At 42.1% G+C, this 22,236-nt stretch overlaps 1 protein-coding gene across 1 annotated transcript in view; it reads left to right on the forward strand.

Moving 5' to 3' along the window:
* The first annotated feature begins 14,388 nt into the window (after positions 1-14,388).
* LOC144678814 (tissue factor pathway inhibitor 2-like) overlaps positions 14,389-22,236 on the forward strand; it is a 39,905-nt gene continuing 32,057 nt past the window's right edge. The window contains exon 1 of the mRNA XM_078538757.1: positions 14,389-14,634. Within this exon, the coding sequence (XP_078394883.1) occupies positions 14,562-14,634 (73 nt within the window). The 5' untranslated portion in view covers positions 14,389-14,561. The remainder of the gene's footprint in view (positions 14,635-22,236) is intronic.

A 22,236-nucleotide genomic window follows, 5' to 3' on the forward strand; every position in this document is an offset into this window, starting at 1 on the left:
ATATGGCTGGATGCGCACTGTGAAACTCTGTCAAGAGTGGTTCTCTTCCTTACGAAGGGATGATGACTCTTGATCCCTACAACAAGATTCCATCTTAACAACCTAACTCTGTTTTTCAGGCATAGAATGATCTCATCTCTTCAGACACCGGTGAATTTGACTGTCCTTGCAATACAAGGTTTTGGACTTTCGACAAAATTGGATCTCTATTCATCCAATTCCTAATTTGCTTTGCACACACAGGTAAAGAGTTCAAGAAATTCCACAACTTCTTGTGGTACCAGAGCATGTGTAATGCTATCTGGCAATGAGGGTTGACTGAGTGCATCCACATTTGAAATATGTAAGCCAGGACAGTGCATAAAGGTATACTCATACGCAGATAATATCAAAGTCCAATGTTGAATTCTTGCTGAGGCTATTGGTGGAACAGCTTTATCCTCACTGAATAAACCCATTAGTGGTTTATGATCTGACACTGTGGTGAAATGTCATCCATGCAGATACTGGTGGAATTTCTTCACTCCAAATGTTATTGATAAACCTTCCTTTTCAAGTTGTGAATAATTCTTCTTGGCTGCAGAGAGGGTTCTGGAGACATAACCGATTGGCCTTTTCGACTGATTTCAGCCTTTTCTCTTTCTGCTTTCTGCAGAGTTTTGTCTTCACGAAGTCCACCAATTCGTTAAAAGATTTAGAATTGGGTGCGTTCAGGGCCGTCAGACTGCGGATGAGGTTATATGTTTTGCTACCGCATACACTCAAAAGAATTGCTTTCTGCCTCTTCTCCATGGCAATTTAATTCATCATGAAATGGCGCCCTACATACTGGCTCCAGTCTTCCATAGACGTGTCATAATGGTCGATTCTGCCAAAGAGTAGCATGACTGGAGAGCATACTGTGGTAATCTGAGGTGCAATACACCTTTAAGAGAATGTGAGCAGATTGGCCATGTGACTGTATTACCCAATGGCTGTATAGCGCGGGCTACAATGTTAATCAGTAGTTTAGAATGGGGTCTTGTTGGAGAAGCACACGTGTGTTAGTGCTCTGGTACTTGTGTAAATAAACAGCATGTGCTTCATCTTACATTGGCCTCTGCGGTCTGCAGTATATTGTTTTCCCACTCACTCACCAGTAGATAGGCATGCAACCATGTTCGCCCAACAGAAGGAACATAACAACTGGTGACGAGGCAAAACACAACCAGTCGACGACACCAAGGAAAGCTGCAAAAATTCCACTGAAGTGAATCAGCCATGCCTTGCAGGCGAATTGTAAGTACAGCTCTTACCATAGGCGTCAAAGTTATCGCCCTCTAGTATGCCACAATTTGGCCGTATTGACCCATTTGATCAGACAACCGATGACTGGTCACATTATATTAAATGCCTCACGTTCTTCTTTTCGGCCAATGACAGATCGGGGAAGGAGAGGAGGCGAGTGATCCTCTTATCGACGTGTAGCAGTAAAACATACGGCCTAATTCATAGTCTAATGGCACCCAACAGCATTAATTTAACCCAAACTGGTTAAGAGGGATTAATCGAGAGACTAGTGAGATCTTAATCAGAAGCAGGAAAAGTTACTGTTTGGAAAAAGGAGCACGTAAAGACTCAACAAAAGGAACTTGTAGAGGTGATGCTTCAGCTCAGAGTTTGAGTTGAAGTCAGTAACCTCCAAAAAAAAAGAAAACCTGCTGAAGGACTTTTGCATATCGCAGGATTCCCTCAAATCCCAATTTGTACCACTAAAAAGATACGAGGAAGAACAGAAAAAATTCATCATATCTCTGGCCGAGATGGGGAATAAATTAGCCGAGAAAATACAGCAATACTTAATTCTCCAGGAAACAACTAACAAATATAAAAAAGAAATTGAAGAGCTGAAGAATCAGCTACATGAAAGCCAAGAAGAGACCCCTGAATTTTCAAAGCAGCTGACAGATGAAGAAATGGTGGAAGATTCAATCACTGAGTTCATCAGGTTGAGCCCATACCTAAGCCTACTCTGGCCAATAGGGAAGTTGAAGAGGAAGCTGAGATTAAAGTCAGTGCTGCCAAGAAGGAAACCCATCAAAAGAAGACACGTAGGAAGAAAAAACAGAATTACTAACAAGGCCCCGAAAATTTTTATTTTTGCACAAGAAGCTGATCATACCATTTTGAATTTAGCCTTGCCAACATCCTGATTTTGAGAACCTTCCTGACAGTTGACCTTCATATTGTTGAACTAAGAGGGGGGAGGCAGCAAAAGTGCATGCAATTGGGCCCAAAAGAGAGTGCAAGCAATCCCGTTGGAGTCTACACCACAGGTAGAAGGAACTCCACTTGGTTTGGAAGTACCTGTAGGACCCATGGAGGCTGAGAGAGTCGAAGAGACAAACTTACAGGTTCCTACTGGAGAGCCTAGTGGACAGATAACTCCCGAGAGGGAGGCCTCCGATAAACCATCCAGAGTCGTAGAACTACGACGTTCGACATGTTTGAAGAAGCCTCCAGAGAGACTGAATTTGTAAATAGTTTATTTATTTAAGTATTTGATATATTGTAAAGATTGTAAATTGTACTTTGGAGTGAAGGGGGAGGGATGTGGTAATCTGAGATGTAATATACCTTTAAGAGAATGTGAGCAGATTTACCAGGTGACTGTATTACCCAATTGCTGTGTAGCGTGGGCTACAATGTTAATCAGTAGCTTAGAATAGGGTCTGATTGGAGAAGCACACATTGTGTTCGTGCTCTCTTAATTATGTAAATAAACAGCATGTGTTTCATCTTATATTGGTTTCTGCATCTGCTGTATATTGTTTGCCAACTAACCCACCAGTAGATAGGCATGCAACTGTGTTCATGAGCAAAGCAACCCGACAGAAGGAACATAACATATACTTTTCTTTTTTTTCTTAAGAACTGATGTACTCACATTTACAAGGCTGGGTGCAGTGTTGGAGCTATTTTACCCTCGTCACCAAATGTATTGATTTGACGTACTAGACCCCTCGAGCCCAATCTGTCACCTAATAAGATTGTGGCTGATCTGATAGTCACCTCTTACATTCCTGTCTGCCTCCCATAACACTTGACTCGCTTGTCGATGAAAAATCTATCTAACTCAGCCTTGAATGTATTCAATGACCCAGCCTCCACTCCTCTCTGGAGAGAATTCCACAGACTAACGACCCTCTGAGAGAGAAAAAACATCTCCTGATCTCAGTCTTAAATGGGAAACTCCTTATTTTAAATTGTGTCCCCTCATTCTAGACTCTGCCAAAAGGGGAAATATCCTTTCGGCATTCAACTATCAAGTCCCCTCAGGATCTTAATGTTTCAATAAGGTCACATTCTTCTAAACTCCGGATGGGTATGGAGGTTGCTATTTGGAACAGATAACTTTGTTACAGTGAGCTCCTTTAGAAGTTACATACATGCTTGAATCAGGTCCATGATAGAAAGCTCACGCCCCCCACCCACCCCCCCCACCCCCCACAATCACCTCCCCACCCCGCACTCAGGGCTCATTCACCAAGAACAATCACGTGACCCCTAATAGGCAGTAGGAAAAGCTATACCTTCAATCACTACAGTTTAGTAGCTCATTTTGCTGATGACACAAAAATAGGTAGGAAAGTCAGTTATCAAGATGACATAAAGAGTCCGCGAAGAGATATAGATTGGTTAAGTGCCTGGGCAAAAATTTGGAAGGTGGAATATAATGTGGGCAAATGTGAACTTGTCCACTTCGGCAGGAAGAATAACAAACAGTATATTTTTTAAATGGAGAGAGACTCAGGACTCCACAGTACAGAGGGACCTGAGTGTCCTGCTACACGAATCACAAAAAGTTAGTATGCAGGTCTAGCATGTGATTGGGAAAGCAAATGGAATAATGGTGTTTGTTGCAAAGAGAATTGAGTATAAAAGCAGGGCAATGTTGCTAAAGTATATAGGGCCTTGGTGGAGTATTTGTGCAGTTTTTGTCTCCATACTTAAGAAAGGATATTAGAGACAGTTCAAAGAAGGTTCACTCAACTTAATTCCTGGCATAAAGGGAAAGTCGAGGAGGTTGGAACCATACCCATTGGAGTTTAGAAGAATGAGAGGTGACATTTTGTTTGCTTTTTGGCAGGTGACAGGAAAACAGGGAAAATCAAGAAAGTTCTTGCTGTCCCACAGCATATGATAATTAAAATACTTTCAAAGAAAACAGTTTTTAAAAAACCCAAAGATGAAAAATTAAATGTTTAAGATTCTTTGCAAGAAGGACCAGGTCTTGAGTTCCTACATTTTTAAAATCCTGATTACAAATCTAGACAGATGATTTTTTTTCTCCATATTTTTTGTACATGACAAGAGGCGATGCAATCGACATCGAAGCCTCCCAAAGTATTCTTAGAATAGAGATCTTTTCAGATTATGCTTCTGTTACATTTATACCAATGACATTAATTTCGCTTAAGGAAATGTTGTAAAAAGGGAGGACTTGAATTATATGGTTTGTGGATAGATTTGATGGACCAACTGACCATTTCTCTTTCCAGTTTTGATTTTATATTATTCTAGTGGAACCTGTTTGATAAGTGTAAAATGTGGATATATTTAAATGGAGGATCTACTAAGTGGAACTTATTAAGATCTTGCTGCAAGATGTGTGCACCATTTTCTTCTTAAGTGATCATTTAGTTGGAAAAGACATTCCCTCGTAGCCCATTTCTTGTCTTCTCTACAGTGACTTATTTGAGTTCATATAAATGTAAAACTCTGTATTCCTTTAGTCCTCATAATTATTTCCTAAATTCATAAACACCAGTAATTTAACCCCTTTACTGTATTTGAATGGTGCTAGCCCCTGCTTTGGGCTATTTGTGACTGCCAGTGCCACAACGAGGACATAGAGGTTCAGCACCATTTGTGAGCAGAGTTACATTAGGGGAATTGAACTCTGCTTTAAAAAGAAATTCTTTGCAAAACCATTGATGCTGTTGGTCGATAAAATTATATTGTTGCTTTAAATGGTTAGACTCCCTTTAAATTCTATGATTGTTTAATGGCTACTGAATTATTTTAATAGACCTTTTTTTAGTAATTAAATACATATAGAATGTGCATAGAATATGAATATAAAGATGTATGAATTACAAGAGTTTATTCTTAGAATAATGGAAATCTGATAAGTAATGCGCAAATTTCAAAGATGTTACCATGTTGTAATAAATTCTGCACTGCAACTCCCTGTTATGAATGCTTATTAGAAAGCACATAACATTTTATGTGCTGAAACCTTTTAAAAAATTAAAATTGATTGAATTGCAAATAATGTAATGTGTGAATGGATTCATGTCTATATATATTATCTTTATTATCATATATATGATGACAGTTCTGACCCTGTTACATTTATACAACATTTATAACCTTGCATTACAATTTTAGCTCCTGCAGATGTGTCCTCAATGATTTCACAGTTGCTCCAATGTAGTCCTGGGGCTGGATCTTCCCTTCTCCTTCGGGAAATGTGAGTCAGGCCATTTCCAGACTTTGTGATTTTGAATCCGTCTCATCCTCCCAATTTCATAGTATTTTCAACTCTGTGATATGTGGGCAGGGAAGGTGTAGGCAGGACCAAGGCAGCAACGTCAATGGGTCGTTGCCGAGGCAGGTTGAGTAGAAGGCCAGAATGAACCCTCTGTTAGGAAATAGAGACAGTTAAAGTAAGTTATATTTGTATTTATGGGTGTTCTGAATGAGTTTTAGCTTTAAAGATTAAGTTTGATTTGTATTTCCGTATCTGTGTGTTAAGAAAAGGTCAAGTTGAGTTTTAGTTTCACTTTAAAAGGTGCCTGCATTTCTAATGAGTTTTTTATGACTGTTGAAGAGAATTTAAAGCAAACACAAGAGTAGGAAGAGCTGTGCTCCTGCCTGGCAAGGGGAGTCCAGAGAGGCAAGCCCCACCAACACATACACACACACACACACACACACACACATATACACACAGGCAGAGTGGTTGAAAGCAGTTTGAGTTCAGTTGGAAGAAAGTGCCAGATCAGGCAAGACATGAAATGGGAAAGTTAGAAAGTCCCAAGCTGAGAAGAAATGTCCCAAGAACAGGGAGTGAGATAAAACCAGGTGAAAGTCCCAGGACGACTTTCTAGTCCGAAGGACAGGAACCTGGAAAAGGTCCTGTTAAGTGAAGTTAAGAGTGAGGAGTAGAAGAAAGCTCCAAGCTTCAAGCTTAAAGGGAGAAAGCTGCAGGAAGCAGATTTAAAGCAAGAGGCCAGGAGGTCCAAAGAGATAGCTGAAGCTCTGTAACTCTTTGCTACGGTTATGTGAAGCATTGGGGTACTGATGATGGCTGAGTCAGTGAGAGAGAGAGAGAGTGCGTGAAAGAAAGCTTGAATGCATGTGGTGACCTGGGGAGAGGAACATTGCAAGGAGAGTTCAAAACCCTGGAGTTGGACCCTTGTGAAAGGTATTTGAGAGAAAACATTGGTTTGGGACAAGATTCCAAAGCAAGTTCTTGGAGAGCGGAAATTGGAAGCTCTCATGTGAAATATGGAGTTCAGTGAGACTGGTTGGTTCACGGTGTGACAAGGGTCTGCGGGAAGTTGAAGAGAGATCCGTAGCATCTGTTTGGAGTGGCATCTGTCACCTGATTTCAGTGTGGTGTGTCTGTGAGAGGTCGCCAATTGGTTTACATGGACCATGTACTTACTGTGAACATTAGAGTATGAGTTGGCTTTTGTAACTTGTGTTATCCTTACAAATCTGTATATAACTGTCAAGGTATGGCTGTGGGTGAAGAGTATTGTAATATAATTCATATTTTCTTGTTTAATAAATGTTTTATTCTTTTGTTAAAAGTTCATCAGCTGAATCCTGTGACTCTGCTCAGTAGCCACGCTCCAAGTTTCTAAACAAAAAATAAAAGTTAGGATGTATCAAGCTGGGTTCCACCCTGGGTTCAGTCTTGTCCAGTGGTAACATCAGCTGGGATAATAACACCCTCTCACAACTACTTCCAATGCAATCCCATCCCTCCTTAAGTAAGGAGCTCAAAACTGTCACAGTACTCCAAATGATGCCTCACAAAGGCCCTGTACAGCTGCAGCAATGCTTCCACAGGGCAGGATCTTCCCCCTGTCAGGGGAGCTGTGCAGGAGCGGGCGCGAGCAGGAGGGTTCCAATTTGAGGCCCACCCAGTGTGATGTGTACTCCCTGTGTGGACAGGGCTGGGGGGGGAATTCCCTGAGCCTGGAGTGGGCTCTTTCGCGCATGCATGCGGAAGAGCGCAAAGATCTCCCTGAGGCAAAGTGCTGCCACAGGGAGATCGGCTCAGGTTTCAAACATTGAATGAAGATGAGAAAAAAAATTACTGACATGTCCCCTCTTGTGCCACTGTCACATGAGCTGGGACATGTCAATTTCTTTTATTTAGACATTTCATACAAATTTTAATCACCTCATGAAACCTCCTCCTGCCAGTGGATGAGGTTTCATGTTTTTTCCGAAGCTCGCCAGGGCTCCCGGCCTGCCCGCCAGCCTTAAGGTTGGACGGGCAGGTCCATTGATAATGGCCTTAAGTGGCCGTTGACAGGTCGGTGGGTGTGCAGCCGACTCAGCTCTGCACCCGCCGACCTGAAAATGTAAATAATGTGGAGTGACGTTGGGACGCCCGCCCAATGTCACCGCGGGTCATTTTATGCATCGGCATGTGGGCCCCTCCCCCCACTCGCCGATCGGAAGATGCAGACCTTAATTTCCCTTGCAATAAATTCCAATATTTCATTTACCTTCCCAATCACTTGCTGTACCTGGATGCTAGCTTTTTTGTGATTCAATGACCAGGACATGCAGATCCCTCTGTACCGCAGCACTCTGCTCTCTCTCTCTATTTAAATAATATTCTGCTTTTTCATTCTTCCTGCCAAAGTGGACAGACTCAAATTATACTCCATCTGCCAAATTTTTGCCCACTCATTTAACCTATCCAAATCCCTTTGCGGACTCTTTAGCCTGGATTTTCAACTTCGAGATGGATATCGGAGTCTGGAATTGTCGTGACCTGTGATCCTGTCTCTGTTGCAGAGGTGCCCACCCGTTCTATTTTCACCCTGGTGAGGAGAGTTTGTGACGGTAACAGGCCTGCCAACTCTGAAGGCTCTGCGGAGGCGGAAAGGGGCTTAGATGCGGAGGTGGGCAAATCGTGTCGTGGCCCAGTATAAATGCCCGCCTCCAATGGCATTGCTGGGAATTGAGACTCAAGATGAGATTGCTGACCCAGCATTCGGAAGTAATCTCTAACTCTTGTCATGTGCGTAGTGAATGTCTTTCTGACTGTATGTGACAGCCAACAGTTTGTTTTAACTTTTAACGTTTTAACGTGATAAAGTTGGCCCAGCTTGCCTACCCTATAAGCTGTAAGTCTGGCTGCCTCCATTTCTCATGTGACTGCCGCACACAGCGATGACTCACTACTAGCATTTGTACCTGCTGCCCTAGCACGTGTCTGCACTCTGCTGCAATTGTCATCAGAAGCAGTTTTGAGTCTGCCCTGTGGTGGTTGGGGAGAGCTTTCTACCCATCAGGTGCAGGATGTCCCTCATGCCGCTCACTAACTACATCAGGAGCTCCAGTTCCTGGTCACTGAATTGAGATGCACTTGATGCCAGGCTGCCCATTGATGATATCCTCTAGGACATTCTGGATTGGCAACAAACAAACACATGGGTCCTTATGCATGCTCGCCTCGTATGTCATAATCCATGGGGCCACTTGAATAATGGAAAGGCAATAGTGAATGGCTTGCTGTTTGGGGCTCAGTGTTTGGAACATCTGGTGGAGTTCCTGGAGGTAATGCAGGTTCATGCTCTGCGAGTGTAAGAGTTCATGGCACAGCACATGAGTTCTTTGCAGGAGAGAATGGTCAACCTCATGGAGAGCCACATGCAGCAGCACCTGGAGTGCATGCCACCCACACAAAAAAGGGCATCTGTAATATGGTGGGCTGCCACTTGTGAAATGCACACAGGCCTGCAGCAGACCCTTGGAGTGAGCTGGTCACAAAAAAAATTTAGGGCCATTGTAACCTTGATTGCTAAGAGCAATGCTAGTCGTCTGTTGGTTTGAGGCACTTGTTCATCTTTCACAGTAGCACAGATGTCTGTGGCCATCTGGCTGGACAGGCTCAGCTTTTTCCTACACTGGTGCTCTGGCATGTCCAGATAGCTGCACCTAACACAATGCACCCTGTGCTCAGGGTAATAGTGAATCCTTCTTCCTGCTCGTGCCTCTTGAGGCTCTACCCTTGCTCTTGCTGTAATCCTGTCTCAATGGCCTGGATTTGCGAGACACCTACACCTATTTTATAATAGGAGACCTCCTTCAAAGATACAGTTTCTGTGATAGCCTGGCAGGACTGCCCAGCGCCCACTTTGCTGCCAGGTATCGTTGCAGCATCTGAATTGACCCAGCACTATTCCCTCCCTCCTCCACCAATCTGGATTTCAGGCCAGCACTTTGAACAGTGAATCCCAGTTGACTTTAACAAACTAAAAACAGTTTGGAATAACTTTGAAAAAAGTTTCCCTACCTTCAGTCCATCCTCCAACTGCTTTCACGACTCTTTACTAAGGATGTGCTTGTGAAGCCCTTTACTCCAATGTTGGGAACAATGCAAAAAGGGTATGTAAACTTTTTCCACTGAAGTGACTGGCTCCTCCGACTTCTTTCCAAACTCATATGCGAAACGTGCCCCACTCCCTTTCTCACGCAAACGAAAATACACAGAGCCCAAAGTGGGGGCAGGACTTCAGCATCCAGGTCCCGTCTGCCATTTTATTTTTCAGCCCCCCTCTGTTCCAACACAGGCAGAGGCATAAAAATTCGGACCGTTGTGTCCTCTTTGCAACTTGCTTTCCGACCTATCTTTGTATGTTATCAAATGTGGCCACCGTGCACTCAGTCCCTTCATCCAAGCCATTAACATAGATTGTAAGTAGTTGAGGCCCCAGAACTGATCCCTGTGGCACTCCACTAGTTATAGTTTGCCAACCCGCAAGTGACCCATATATCCCAACTTTCTGCTTCCGATTAGCTGACCGATCCTCTATCCATTGTGATATCAACAACATGAGCTCTTATCTTGGGCAGTAACCTTTTACCGTGGCATCTTATCAAATGTCTTTTGAAAATCCAAATACACCAGATCTACAGGTTCCCCTTTATCCACCCTGCTTGTTACTTCTTCAAAAAACTCTAATAAATAATTCAAACATCATTTCCCTTTCACAAAACCATCAAAAATACCTGATTGTATTATGATTTTCTAAATGTCCTATTATTACCTCCTCAATAATGGATTCAAGCATTTTATCTTTGACAATTATTAGGCTAACTGGTTATATTTATGTGTACATATATGATATATGTGAATATGTGCGTGTGTGCATATATATGTGTGTGTGTATATATGTATATATATAATATATACATACACACACATACATATATATAATATATATACAATATATATATAAATAACCTGAATGACTTGAGTATACAGGGCATAAGGTCAAAGGTTGAGTTTACACAAAACTCACACATATAGTAAACAATGATGAGGGTAGTAACAGACTTCAGGAGGACATAGGCAAAAGGTGAATTGGGCAGACACATGGCCAATGAAATTTAATGTAGAAAAATGTGAAGTGACACAATTTAGTAGAAAGAATGAGGAGAGACAACTTAATTCAAATTGTAGTTTTAAAGGGGGTGCAGGAACAGAGAGGCTTGGAGCTGAATGTAATGGCCCCATCCAATGGCCAAAATGATGGCGGCAATCCTGCTGCAGCCATTTCTGGGAGCCCCAACAGAATTAAATGCCTATCAGTCAGTTATCTGCCTGCTGTCAGGATTCCTGCACCTTAAAAGGTGAGGAGCCTACCTCCAGAGCTGCCAGACAATCAGATGGCTGGCAGTTCTTCTGTCCCAGCAGCGCAATCGGTCCCAGCAACGTGATCAGGACCAGTGGCCACTGCTTGTCCTGCAGGCAGCCCTGGAGCAGCAGCAACAAGGAGGCCCCAGAAAAAGAGGCAAATTGGATGGGCCCATTGGAGCCAGTCAGGCAGGCCCAAGTGAGGTGCTTTGCAGGGTGGGGGGGTGGTGGGGGGTTGGGGGGGTGGGGGGGGTGGCGGGGGTTGGTGGTGGTGGTGCGGAATCATCAATGTCATATTTTATTTTATAAAGCTCCTGTGCTTTGGTCTCAGCTGTGGCTCAGTTGGTGGAACACTTTCTTCTGAGTCACAAGATTCTGGGATCAAGCTCCACTCTAGGGCTTGAGCACAAATATCAAGCTGACACTGCTTTGCAGTCCTGAGGGAGCGCTGACTTGTCAGAAGTGTTACCTTTCAGATGAGATGTTAAACAAAGACCCCCATCTACCTGCTCTGTTGGATGTAAAAGGTCCCATGGAACAGTTTCAAAGAAGAGCAGGGGACTTATCCCTTGTGTCCTGGCCAATATTTATCCTTCAATCAATATCACAAAGAAGACTAACTGGTCATTATCACATTGTTGTATGTGGGAACTTTCCGTGTGCAAATTGCCTGCCGTGTTTTCTATATAACAACAGTGACTGCACTTCAAAATAAAGTACTTTAATTGGCTGTAAAGTGATTTGACACATCCAATGGTCACAGTAAATGCTATTATGCAAGTTTTTCTTTTTTTTAATAAATACAAGATGATCTTGTTGGTGTTGCCTGAAACCATTATTGTATTTTTTTATAAGATACTCTACCTGGCCTAAAAGTTCTAGCCTTTACTCTGGGTATCAATGGCACACAACAGCATGGATATTGTTCCACTAAACAAGGTACACGTTTATTAAACCATCAAGCAATAGTATATACTCATGATAATACCGGTTGCTTAATTCCTTGTGAGCTGGAGTCCATCTCGATGGTCAATCCACCAAAGAACCCTCCATGTGTGACATCTGAGTGACTGACCAGGTCACCCTAACCACTGAAGCAACAATGTCTTTGTATGTTCTTTCTTTATACTGTTTTTGGATTTAGCCTTGTGCCATAAAAGATAAAACTTGTTTATAACCAATTCAATTGGTCTGTAATTACCTCACTGCTCTTCCCAATGTAAGTCAGTGGGTTCAGAGTACCTTCTCCAGACGTTTCCTGCCTGGGACCCTTGCCGGAATCCCAAGGCCACAATTGTAGTAACAAAGCCAGCTTGACTGTGTTTTAACTCTCACGTTGTTTTCCATCTCCAAGCTGAGAGAAGGAGACATTTTTATTAGTCTTAAAGAGGCAAAGTCTGTATCTTTTCCCTGATGCAAGCACTTCTGCAGTTTAATTAATTTTGCTAATTCCACCAAGGCTTTGTGTTGGCTAAATTAATCATCATGCCGTCCTCAATGCCCACACTGCACAGTTCTTAGATATCTCAGTCTGGGTTCTTCTTTCATCTCAATATTCCATCTTCCACCATCTGACAAAATCCACAGACCCCACACCAGAACCAGTCTACATACATTAATACAGAAGTAATTACATAGTAAAAAAATAGAATTAATTAATCACATGTTCTCTGATACATTGGCTTACATTTCCTCTTAATCAGTTAATGTGAATCAGCCCATTTATCTGCAGTGGATATTTTGGAGCATTGGATATTTCCCTCTGCCTAATTGACACAGTGACTTCAAACATACATATTTGGCTATGAAGTATTTAAGGATGTCTTGAAGTCATGAAATAAGCTGTATAAATACATGTTGTTTTTTTCAAAACCAGCCCAAAATCAAAAATATTTGGCCTTGGGCACCAAAAAATTCAGAGCCCGTTCTCCATCCACTGCACAGCTCCCAAAATGTATAACAAAATTTATACTGAATGGAACCGCAGAAATACTACCTCCATATTTAGAATTGATGGTTTGCTACTTTCCTGTCATAGAGTTTGATCTGAATATCTCCACTCACAGTTTACTCAGTGAACAGCCACTACACTTACATTCGCATAACATCTTTGTCGACTGCAGTATCATTGTGTACCAGTTCTGTTTCTCTTCAAAAAATTCAATAAAGTTGGTCAAGCATCACCTTCCCTTTTGAAATCCATCCTGTCTATTGCATTACAAACATATGAACATACATATTATGAGTAGGAGTAGGCCATTCAGCCTGTTGAGCCTGGTCTGCCATTTGATAAGATCCTGGTTGATCTGTTTGAGGCCTCTACTTTCTTGTCTACCCCCTATACCCTTTGACTCCCTTGTCAGTCGAGAATCTATCTAACTTGGCCTTACAAATATTCAATGACCCACCCATTAATAGATGAAAGGTCATCTCAACCTGAAACATCAAATCTGTTTCTCTCCACAGAAGCTGTCTGACCTGTTGACCATTTTTTTGTTTTTATTTCAGATTTCCAACATCCAGAGTATTTTGCTTTTGTATTACTGTCTTTTACATTTTCAATTTCTAGATTTTCCTATTCCACCTTTGAGTAAAGATTTTATTACCTTTCCTTTTTTTTGCAAGACTAACCAAGTAGTTATTACTTGAATCCTGTTAAATTTTCAGAAATTTCCATCATCATTTTTCTTAGTACCCCCAACACCACCACCTATCACATTCATATCTTATCCTTCAATTAGGAGTTTAGGAGACTTGGGCTTGGCTTTATAACTTCATCAACATCATTGCTATTCCACTTTCATCTGACTGGTGAAGTAGTTTTTCAGGCATTGTGGGTTTTTTTTCCAAGATGGATTCTTTGCTGCTATAAGGTGATCTATCTGAATGATGAGCTGAGAGTTCATGAAACTTGGCCAAAGATCATGGATAAACTCATAAGAACTTCAATCTTTGTGATTCATTAAGATTACCCCCTCATGTTTAAAACTATCAAGCGTGATTTCTCATATTTCAATAATACATCCAAAATCCGTTCTTAAATTACCGCCACCAATGGAGATCTTCCCTATGTTATGTTTATATAGTTTCCTCCAGTACAAACACAGGAATGGTATTCCTACAGCTTAATTCACATATGCAACCCCTGCTTCCACATGTCAGCAGTTTTTGAGGCTGCTTAAGCTGTACGACAGGGTTTTCAATAAATACCTGAACTCTAGACTGAAAAGTACAGCCACTCTTAGCATACGGTATAGAGCAAAAATACTATTTTGGTTAAAATAATAGAAACTATTATTATGGAGTGATATAAGCTGTGCACAGGAGAGTGTAAACATCGTGGAAGTTATGTGCCTGATTGACTGCACTTTATTTTGGATTGAGAAAATGATAACATAGTTGAAGTTGACGTCTTTGGTTTTCCAGTTGGGGTCACACTGGCGTATCTCTGAGCCAAGCTGAGTGCAGTGGCCGGAACCCCCGCTCTATAAATGTACCAGCTTCGAGCTTCAATCAGGGAGTGAGGAGTCCACTTGATTCCGCTGACCTGGTGGAGACTGAAGTCACGAGGCACAGCGAGAAATCGACAGTGAAATCAACGCAACTCACTCACTCTGTCAAAATCATGGAGTTGCAGCTTTTCACTGTGATCTGCAGCATCTTGCTGCTGGCTCCACAGTTTGACATTGCATCTGCAGGTAAGGAGTTTCAACATAGTCTAATGTGCAGAAGCTGAGTTTATTTTCTTCAATGCTTTGTTTTAAAATAGCCATGTTAGGAACGACGGTACTGAAAAATAATTGAGATTTGCCTTTGAAGAATAAAGCGGGGACTCAAGTAACAAATGTCGGAACTTTAGCTGGGCAGACGGGTTTACAACCTCCTGTGGGAACAGCCCAGGTCTGCTGCTCGAGGGCTAGAATTACTGTCAGCTTTGATAGTAAAGCAACATAAATGAAAAATGGACAAACATTTGGAGTGGTGATCCGTGCTTATTTATAACTTACATAGCTGGCGAGACTCCATTCCTGTTTCATAGAATGAGGGTATCAGTGATGAGACACTCAGAGGACTGGTAGAGTCCACTGTGAATTCCCAGATCAGCAGAATTCTGTAATTTCCACCCGGTAGGTTTACGCAGGATATTGGGAGATTGTTAAAGGCAGAAGAAAGTTTTTACTTGATTTCACGGTGAAATTCATCTTAACTATACTTCAAAAAATCCCGAATCAGTGGGAGGCGTTCAAGGCACAGTTGGGAATAATTCGATCGGATGTGTTCACGCTTGGACAAGACTTCCTGTTTATTATTTGCGATTTATATTACAATTGAAGCATTCATTGCTATTCCCCACCCGTGGAATAATATCTCTCATATAGTTTTCCCTCATTTTCCACCCTGGAAACACTTTATTCCAGACTGGGTATTACGTTTCCTGTGTTGGAGAGGCATTTTCAACTTTAAATGCAGCTTTAAACAGCTCTAAATAAACAGGTATGTCTGTTACTACTAGTTTTAGCAGGATGAGCAGATGAAGCTTAGATTTACAGCATGGCATTGAAAGCATTGCTCGCTGAGTTATGACGGATATGTATTTACACTTTAGCGTTTACGGCAGAAATTAACGCTGACCCATTTTGAATATGAGCTACATATTGAATCCAGGAGCTGCAGCTATCATGGCAGATCCTAATTCAAACTGTCCCATGTTGTTAGCTTTGGATGTGACTTGGAATAGAAGCCTGTCAACCCCACTTGGTACTAGATTGAGTTCGTAGGTCTGAGATAAAATTAGAGAATGATTAATACAACTACATTTAAATTCATTTTATTATATTAAAATAGTTAAACCTATTGTCTACCCTTTTTCCTAACAATTTGATTAAACGTAACCATAAAGTTAGTTAATGTATTTGACAATTATCCCTGCATGTATTTTAATCTCTGTGTAATTGAAGGGAAATGCAAAATAAAGAGAGTACTCCAACCCACAATCAGAGGCATGGACCGAGTGTTTTTCTAATACTTCCTAACCTCAAACATATTTTATTTTGACTGTCCAGAGCCATCTGCCAAAGTAACAGTGAAGCTGTTACTTATGCATTAATGGCACAGCAACTTCAGGCCAGGAGCAGATGAGCCGTTAAACTCAAAAAATCAAAGTTTGCTGAGTTTCAAATCTCCACTAAGATAAAGGCAAAATACGGTGGATGCTGGAAAACTCAGCAGGTCTGACAACATCTGTGGAGCGAAAGACAGAGTTAATTTTTCGAGTCCGTCCTCTTCAGAGAAGAAGAGTATGAGGAGAGCTCTGAAGAGTCATACGGACTCGAAACGTTAACTCTGTCTTTCTCTTCACAGATGTTGTCAGGCCTGCTGAGTTTTTCCAGCATTTTTTGTTTTTTGTTTCAAATCTCCACTGTTGGCTTTGTGAAAACTGCTAATTGCTGTCTGCCTCACCACTGAACTGTATTGAATTGTCTGAAGTTACTGCATTTGTATAGCAGATATAAACTAAACTCACCACAGAAAGTTGTCATCATTTAATGTTTAAGTGCACTTTCAACAATAAGTATTAATTACTGTCAGTGAACTTCTCTGGCACTGAAAATGAACTATTAAAAGTTTGGTGTCTCCTTTCTTCAGGTTTTAATTGCTGTTGGAGATTTTACTAACGGAAAATCTAATTTACAATTTCCTCTCAGTCTTTGGGCTGTTAATTTCACAATCCTTCAATCTGATTTGTTAAGGAAACACAGTTGTTTGCTCTGTTCCCTCAGTTTCCAGATGTAGCAGATTGTTCAGTCTTCAGAATCTTTCCTGGAAGCAAACATTTAAAGCAGTGGGACCTGAGTTAAAACAGAGAACTAATGGAAACTAGTTTGTATTCCATAACTTTAAATTATGCTTCTAGATTTAAAGAAGAAAAGCCATTGTTTATCATATAAAATTTTTATTCATGGCAAAATACAGGAATGCATTGGCTACTGTTGAATATGCTGGTGGGTAACTGGCTAGATCAGTATTTTTTGGTACAAAGATCATTGCATGCCTTAAGATTGTGAAATAAAAATGTGCACTGGGTTGTGAAATATTGTATGATTTCCAGATACTGCATTGTAGTCTACAGAATATTACTGCCCACATGACATCCATTTATTTGTAGATGTCAATGGAGTTGAGATGATTAGAGCTGATAAAGGTTAAACAGTTCTGGACTGGCATTTTTGTGCTGCTTTAAAAAAAAAACTAGGCACAATAAGCCTAATATAACAGGACCCCACAAATTCTGAGGTGAGTGAGGAATTTGGTATAAATTGATTTCTTAATTAACGGTTGCTTTTAAACCACATATGCAAGGAATAAAGGATCACTTAAGTTGCCAAAATGAACATCAGATGCACAATTATAGAAAAAAAAGGATACCTTTAATAACCGCAGAACATCCAAAATGCTTTACAACCAATTAAGTGTTATCAAAGTGCGACCAACTTATCCACAACCACTAATGAGATTGCGGATATATAAACTGTTCCAGTGATGTCGGTGGGTAAATAACGAAGGATAAACATTCACCAGGACATAATGAGAATTCTGTGTTTCTTCTTCAAGTGATGCCATGAGTTACTTTTGTGGTTATCCGAGAGGGCAGACAGTAGTTAGGTGAACCCACACATCCACCCCCTTATACTCCTAACTCCAAGGTTTGGCCTGAATCTTCTAGGTGGGTAAATAGTCAAAAAAGACTCACAATTCTTCTATTTAATAGTTAATTGCAACATCGATAAATTTACCAAGGTCAGTACCCTGTTCCCTTTTGAGTTAAGTCGAGATTTCTTTCCACTGATGTCTTAAACTAGTTTGACCAGATCATTTAAAGGAGATGGTTCTTTGGGATGTTATAGAGTAATTTGCTGCAGCTGGTGGCAGCGTGTGTGAGGCAGGCTGGAAGAGAGAAATAGTTTATCCTCAATTTGGATAAAAACCCAAACCAAATCCTTGACAATGACTTCTGATAGCAACCTACAGTGACCAAAGTAAGCGAGACCTGTAGGTGTCTGTCACTAATGGGCTGCTTCTTTACTTTTAACCCTTTATTCTACTACAATATTTGGTGAAAGCCTTTAATAACAAGTGGCAGTTGTGAATTGCTGAAAGTGGGCATTTTTTTGCAGATTCAAGAATGCACTCAAAACATGGACAGGTCAAACTTTTAAGAGAAAAGGTGTGCATACATGCATATAAGTTGGCCTGTGTTACAGTTCAAGTAAAAAGCCCAGAACGCCTCCACCGACCCCTCACCCCGCATCCTGCCACAACCCCTGTCCTTTACCAAAACTCAGACTGGTTGAATTGGTCACATTCAGAAAAGGAAGCAGCTACAATTTAGAACAATTTAATGTTTGGTTTTGAATCCTCCAACATGTTTGTTGGGGCTTTTGTATTTCATTTGTGATGAATGTTATTCCTTGTCACATTCTGAATGACAATATTAGCTAGTTAGTTTTTTTTAACTTTGAGGAAAGATCCTGATGTAATCGACATTGTGGTTTCCTGAACTGACTTATTTAATTAAGCAATGTGGAAACCTGCATTCCAGCAATGATTAATGGCTGCCCATGTACTTAGCAGTGTAAAGACAGCAGTTATGGCAGAGTCAGGGCATGACTCTTCAGTCCCAATCCCCACAGCCCGCTTCTTGTCCCTGTGTCAGCAAAACTCTGTCAGTTTCTTGTTACATTTCAGGTGCTCACCACCTGCCTCAGGCATGACTAAAAAAATACCAGTGACTGTAAACCCTGTACTCAGTACTTAAACCACAACATCGCTATCATATTTATTCTGCAAGTTATTTGCATGAGAGAAACACAAATCTTTCAGCCCACTGTTCTGTTTTTTTCCAGAATTTTCAGTGCACACGAATTATTCAGATAAAGTTGTATTGCATTTTCTGCTATCTGCATTTTCTAATTCGAAATTTGCCTTCACATTTGGTCTCATTAATCACACAAATCATAACAAAAACTAACTTCTCAATTTCAGAATAACTCAGTTATCCCAAGCTTCTTTGAAAAACTACGGAGGGAAGCTAAGTGGGTAATGGGGTAGATTGAGTGAGGGGTTAGGGTGGATAAGGTAAGTGTGCAAGGGCATAGGGTAGCTGAGTTGGGTATGTGGGTGGGGTGGATAGGATGGCAGGTGGATGAGTGGGTAGGAGAGTCAGGGAATGGTTGGGTTGTGAGGGGTTATCACGTCACCAGCTAGTCAGGTCGGTGAGTCAGGAAGGTAGTCAGCTGGTGGGAGTGTAAGCAGAGGGTAGGGACTAGTCAGGTCAGGTTACGGTCTACACAGGTCAAGCAGAGATGGAGCCAAAGGTTCAGGGGGCAGATGGGGTATTCACGAGACAATTAGGGAGGTCGGGAGGGGGGGCGGAGTTGGGGTTCAGGGGGTCGGGGGGAGTTGAGTGATAAGGTCTGGTCGGGAAGGTCTGCTGTATAGTTACCCAGGAATGAGATTAGGGGTGGAATCATCCAGTCCCATTGGCGGCGGGTCTCATGGCGGGTGTGAGCGGACTATATGGTGAGAAGACCAAAAATCAGTTTTACGCTGTCGTGAAACCAGTTTGTGATCATCTACTCCACTTGTCAATGGCGGGCCACGTTTCCCACCACTGGGCGTCAGGAACCTAATTTCAATACTTTAGCGTCTCATTATAAGCCCAGCTCACCGGAATCATTCCCCCCATGCTGGATCATCTAGGCAAGTCAGTGTATTTGCACACTGACATGTTTCACAACTCTACATGAGCAACGTGCACTTGGCGAGCTGCACTCCAATTGCACCTTTGAGGGTTGTGTACCTACCTTGCTTCCGGCAGCACTGCTGGTCATCAGTGCCAGGCTTCGCAGGCAGCACCACGTCACTTTTAGGGAGGCTCACAGGCAGGTCTATACCTACCAGACCAGCTGTAAGGTGGGTGTAGCTTTTCAATGGTTGCAGCGCTAGGCTTGTTTGGGGAAGGGGGAAGGAGAGGCCTCAGGCAAGGGAAGAGGCTGCAGGGCAAGGGCAGTACTGGGGAAGCAGGGTATCCCAGGGCGTGTGTGGGGGTTCAGGTTGATCTGTGCTAGTGGCCTCAAGGTGGTGAGGGCTGAGCAGGCAGTCTCCAGAGGAGATGAGGCCAGATGGAGATGTGAAAGTGTGCGTGAGAGAGTGAATGGTGACGTCCCTTGAGCTGACAGTGAGTGAGTTGCCAGTGAATGTGTGATGGGCTTGTGAGTGTGTGAGTTTAGCGTGATGAGATGGTTGCCTTACCTGGCAGCACAGATGAGATCATTCATCCTCTTTCTCCACTGGATGGTCGACCTCTTCTGTGCAGCGTTGGTACTGACCACCACCTCCCAAGTTGGAATGGTGAGATCGCTGGACTTCCTGTGGCCAGAGCAGGGGTGAAATAAATCACAGCCGGCCTCTTAAAGGCATTCCAGTGATGGGTCACTGAACTCTTCTTGGCTTTCAGGGGCTCGTCTTCACTGGAGCAGTTCTGGGCTGCAAGCATTGAGAACTGTACACGTGGCTGCAACTTAGATATGGCACCCAGAGTGTGGAAACAGTGAGGTAGTGGCGTGGCAGGTGACTCAGAGGCCACCCTCTAGCGCGATAGCGTGTTTCCCGTGGCTACATAATTAAAGAGGTGGGAAAGGGGTGATACAGTGCAAATATCCGCTGTTGTGACTGGTGGGTAAAATGTATTTTTTTACGCCTGCTACTAGTGTAAATCCGGGATGATTTAGCCCTAGGGCTATTCTGTCTAACACTTCCTGAGTAACTATCCCAGGTAAGTAAGTCAAAACTGTCCAAAGTTTTCAACTCCAACTTAGAGTTGGATATTTTTTCAGAGGGTCCTGGAGAGCAGGAGAATTGCTCATTGGAAGTTCAAACCTCCTGGGCAATTCCCACAAAGCCATTGCGTTGGGACTTCCGAGGTGTCCTGTAGCACATCTACTGGGGTACATCTTATCTCCAACTCAATGAAAATGTCCATCACAAATTCCCTTTTTGCAATACCATCTTTGGACTTTTAAACATTGACTTATTTTAAGTTGAATGCATTCTTGCTAAGGACCAGCTACAGGAGTCGACTCCCAAGCGATTGATGTTCTGACACTTTTAAACCAACTTCTCCTGCCCTTGCTGAGCCAAGGCTTTACCGATTAACTTTTAGTTGCCTCTTCTTTCACACTCTGCTCTCCGTCATTGCCAGAGATAGCAAATAGATCACAATGATCAATTGGGTTATGACCAACACCTGAGACATACAGTTCATTCCCAACTCCATAATTGTTCCCACCATGGGATAAGTTTAGTGTTTTGTATATCTTTCCTCACCTCACATTGCCTAAGTTTTAATTCCCACAGTACACGCTGAGTTACGTCAAGATCATCCAATAATTTAGTTATTTTCGTGTGATCTTCAGGCCCAAGTAGATCTAGGTCTTAGCCAACTTTACTAACAAATCCTTCAGCTTCAGCCATTTTCTGCAGGTGGGTGACGGTCACCAAAGGATTATCAAGGGAAGCATTGACACATGCTTCATCACCTCCTCCTTCTCCTTTCTCTTCCTGAAAAAAAGTAAAGGTTCACTCTGCATTGTCCCCTTCTATACTATCTGGGCTGCACAGATCCAATTGATTAAAAAGCAACTCATTCAATTACAAAAAATACAGTCATGCTCTTGGCACTTATGACTTCTCAAGTTATATTTTGGGCCTGTAGAGCTAACACCCTCTGGGCTCTCTCCCTTCCGGATGCCACCTCTTGTCATCGTTTTTCAAGTGGCTGAGACTGACAGCGATGACCTTTGTGGCTGACCCTGCGGCTGTATCATCATAGGTACAACCTCATATTCCATGGCCCACCATTTAACCATACTCATAACTGCCCCATCTGGTTATGTTGCTTCTTTTGGGGTTTGTACAGTTTTATTTGATTGATGTGGAACCATTTGACCTTTCTGCATAGCTACACTTACTATTCCATCAGGCTCGCCTTTTCCACTATATTATATGGTCCCATATACGGTGGTTCCAGGCGGAGCATAATTTGTAACCATCACCTGATTATGTCCCATTCCTGTGGTTTGTGTGGTCCTAGATTCATTGTGTTAGCACTGTGTTTTCTGCTAATATTCCCTGCAGCTTGCCTATAGAGCTCCTCTGTTTCTTTAGGTGTCTCACAAACCTATCTCGAGTAACTGCTTGATCCTGTCTTTCAGTTAGAACAGGTATCAATAAGTGAACCG

This window comes from Cetorhinus maximus, chromosome 3 (genome assembly GCF_964194155.1).
Source record: "Cetorhinus maximus chromosome 3, sCetMax3.hap1.1, whole genome shotgun sequence".
NCBI classification, from domain to species: Eukaryota; Metazoa; Chordata; class Chondrichthyes; order Lamniformes; family Cetorhinidae; genus Cetorhinus; species Cetorhinus maximus.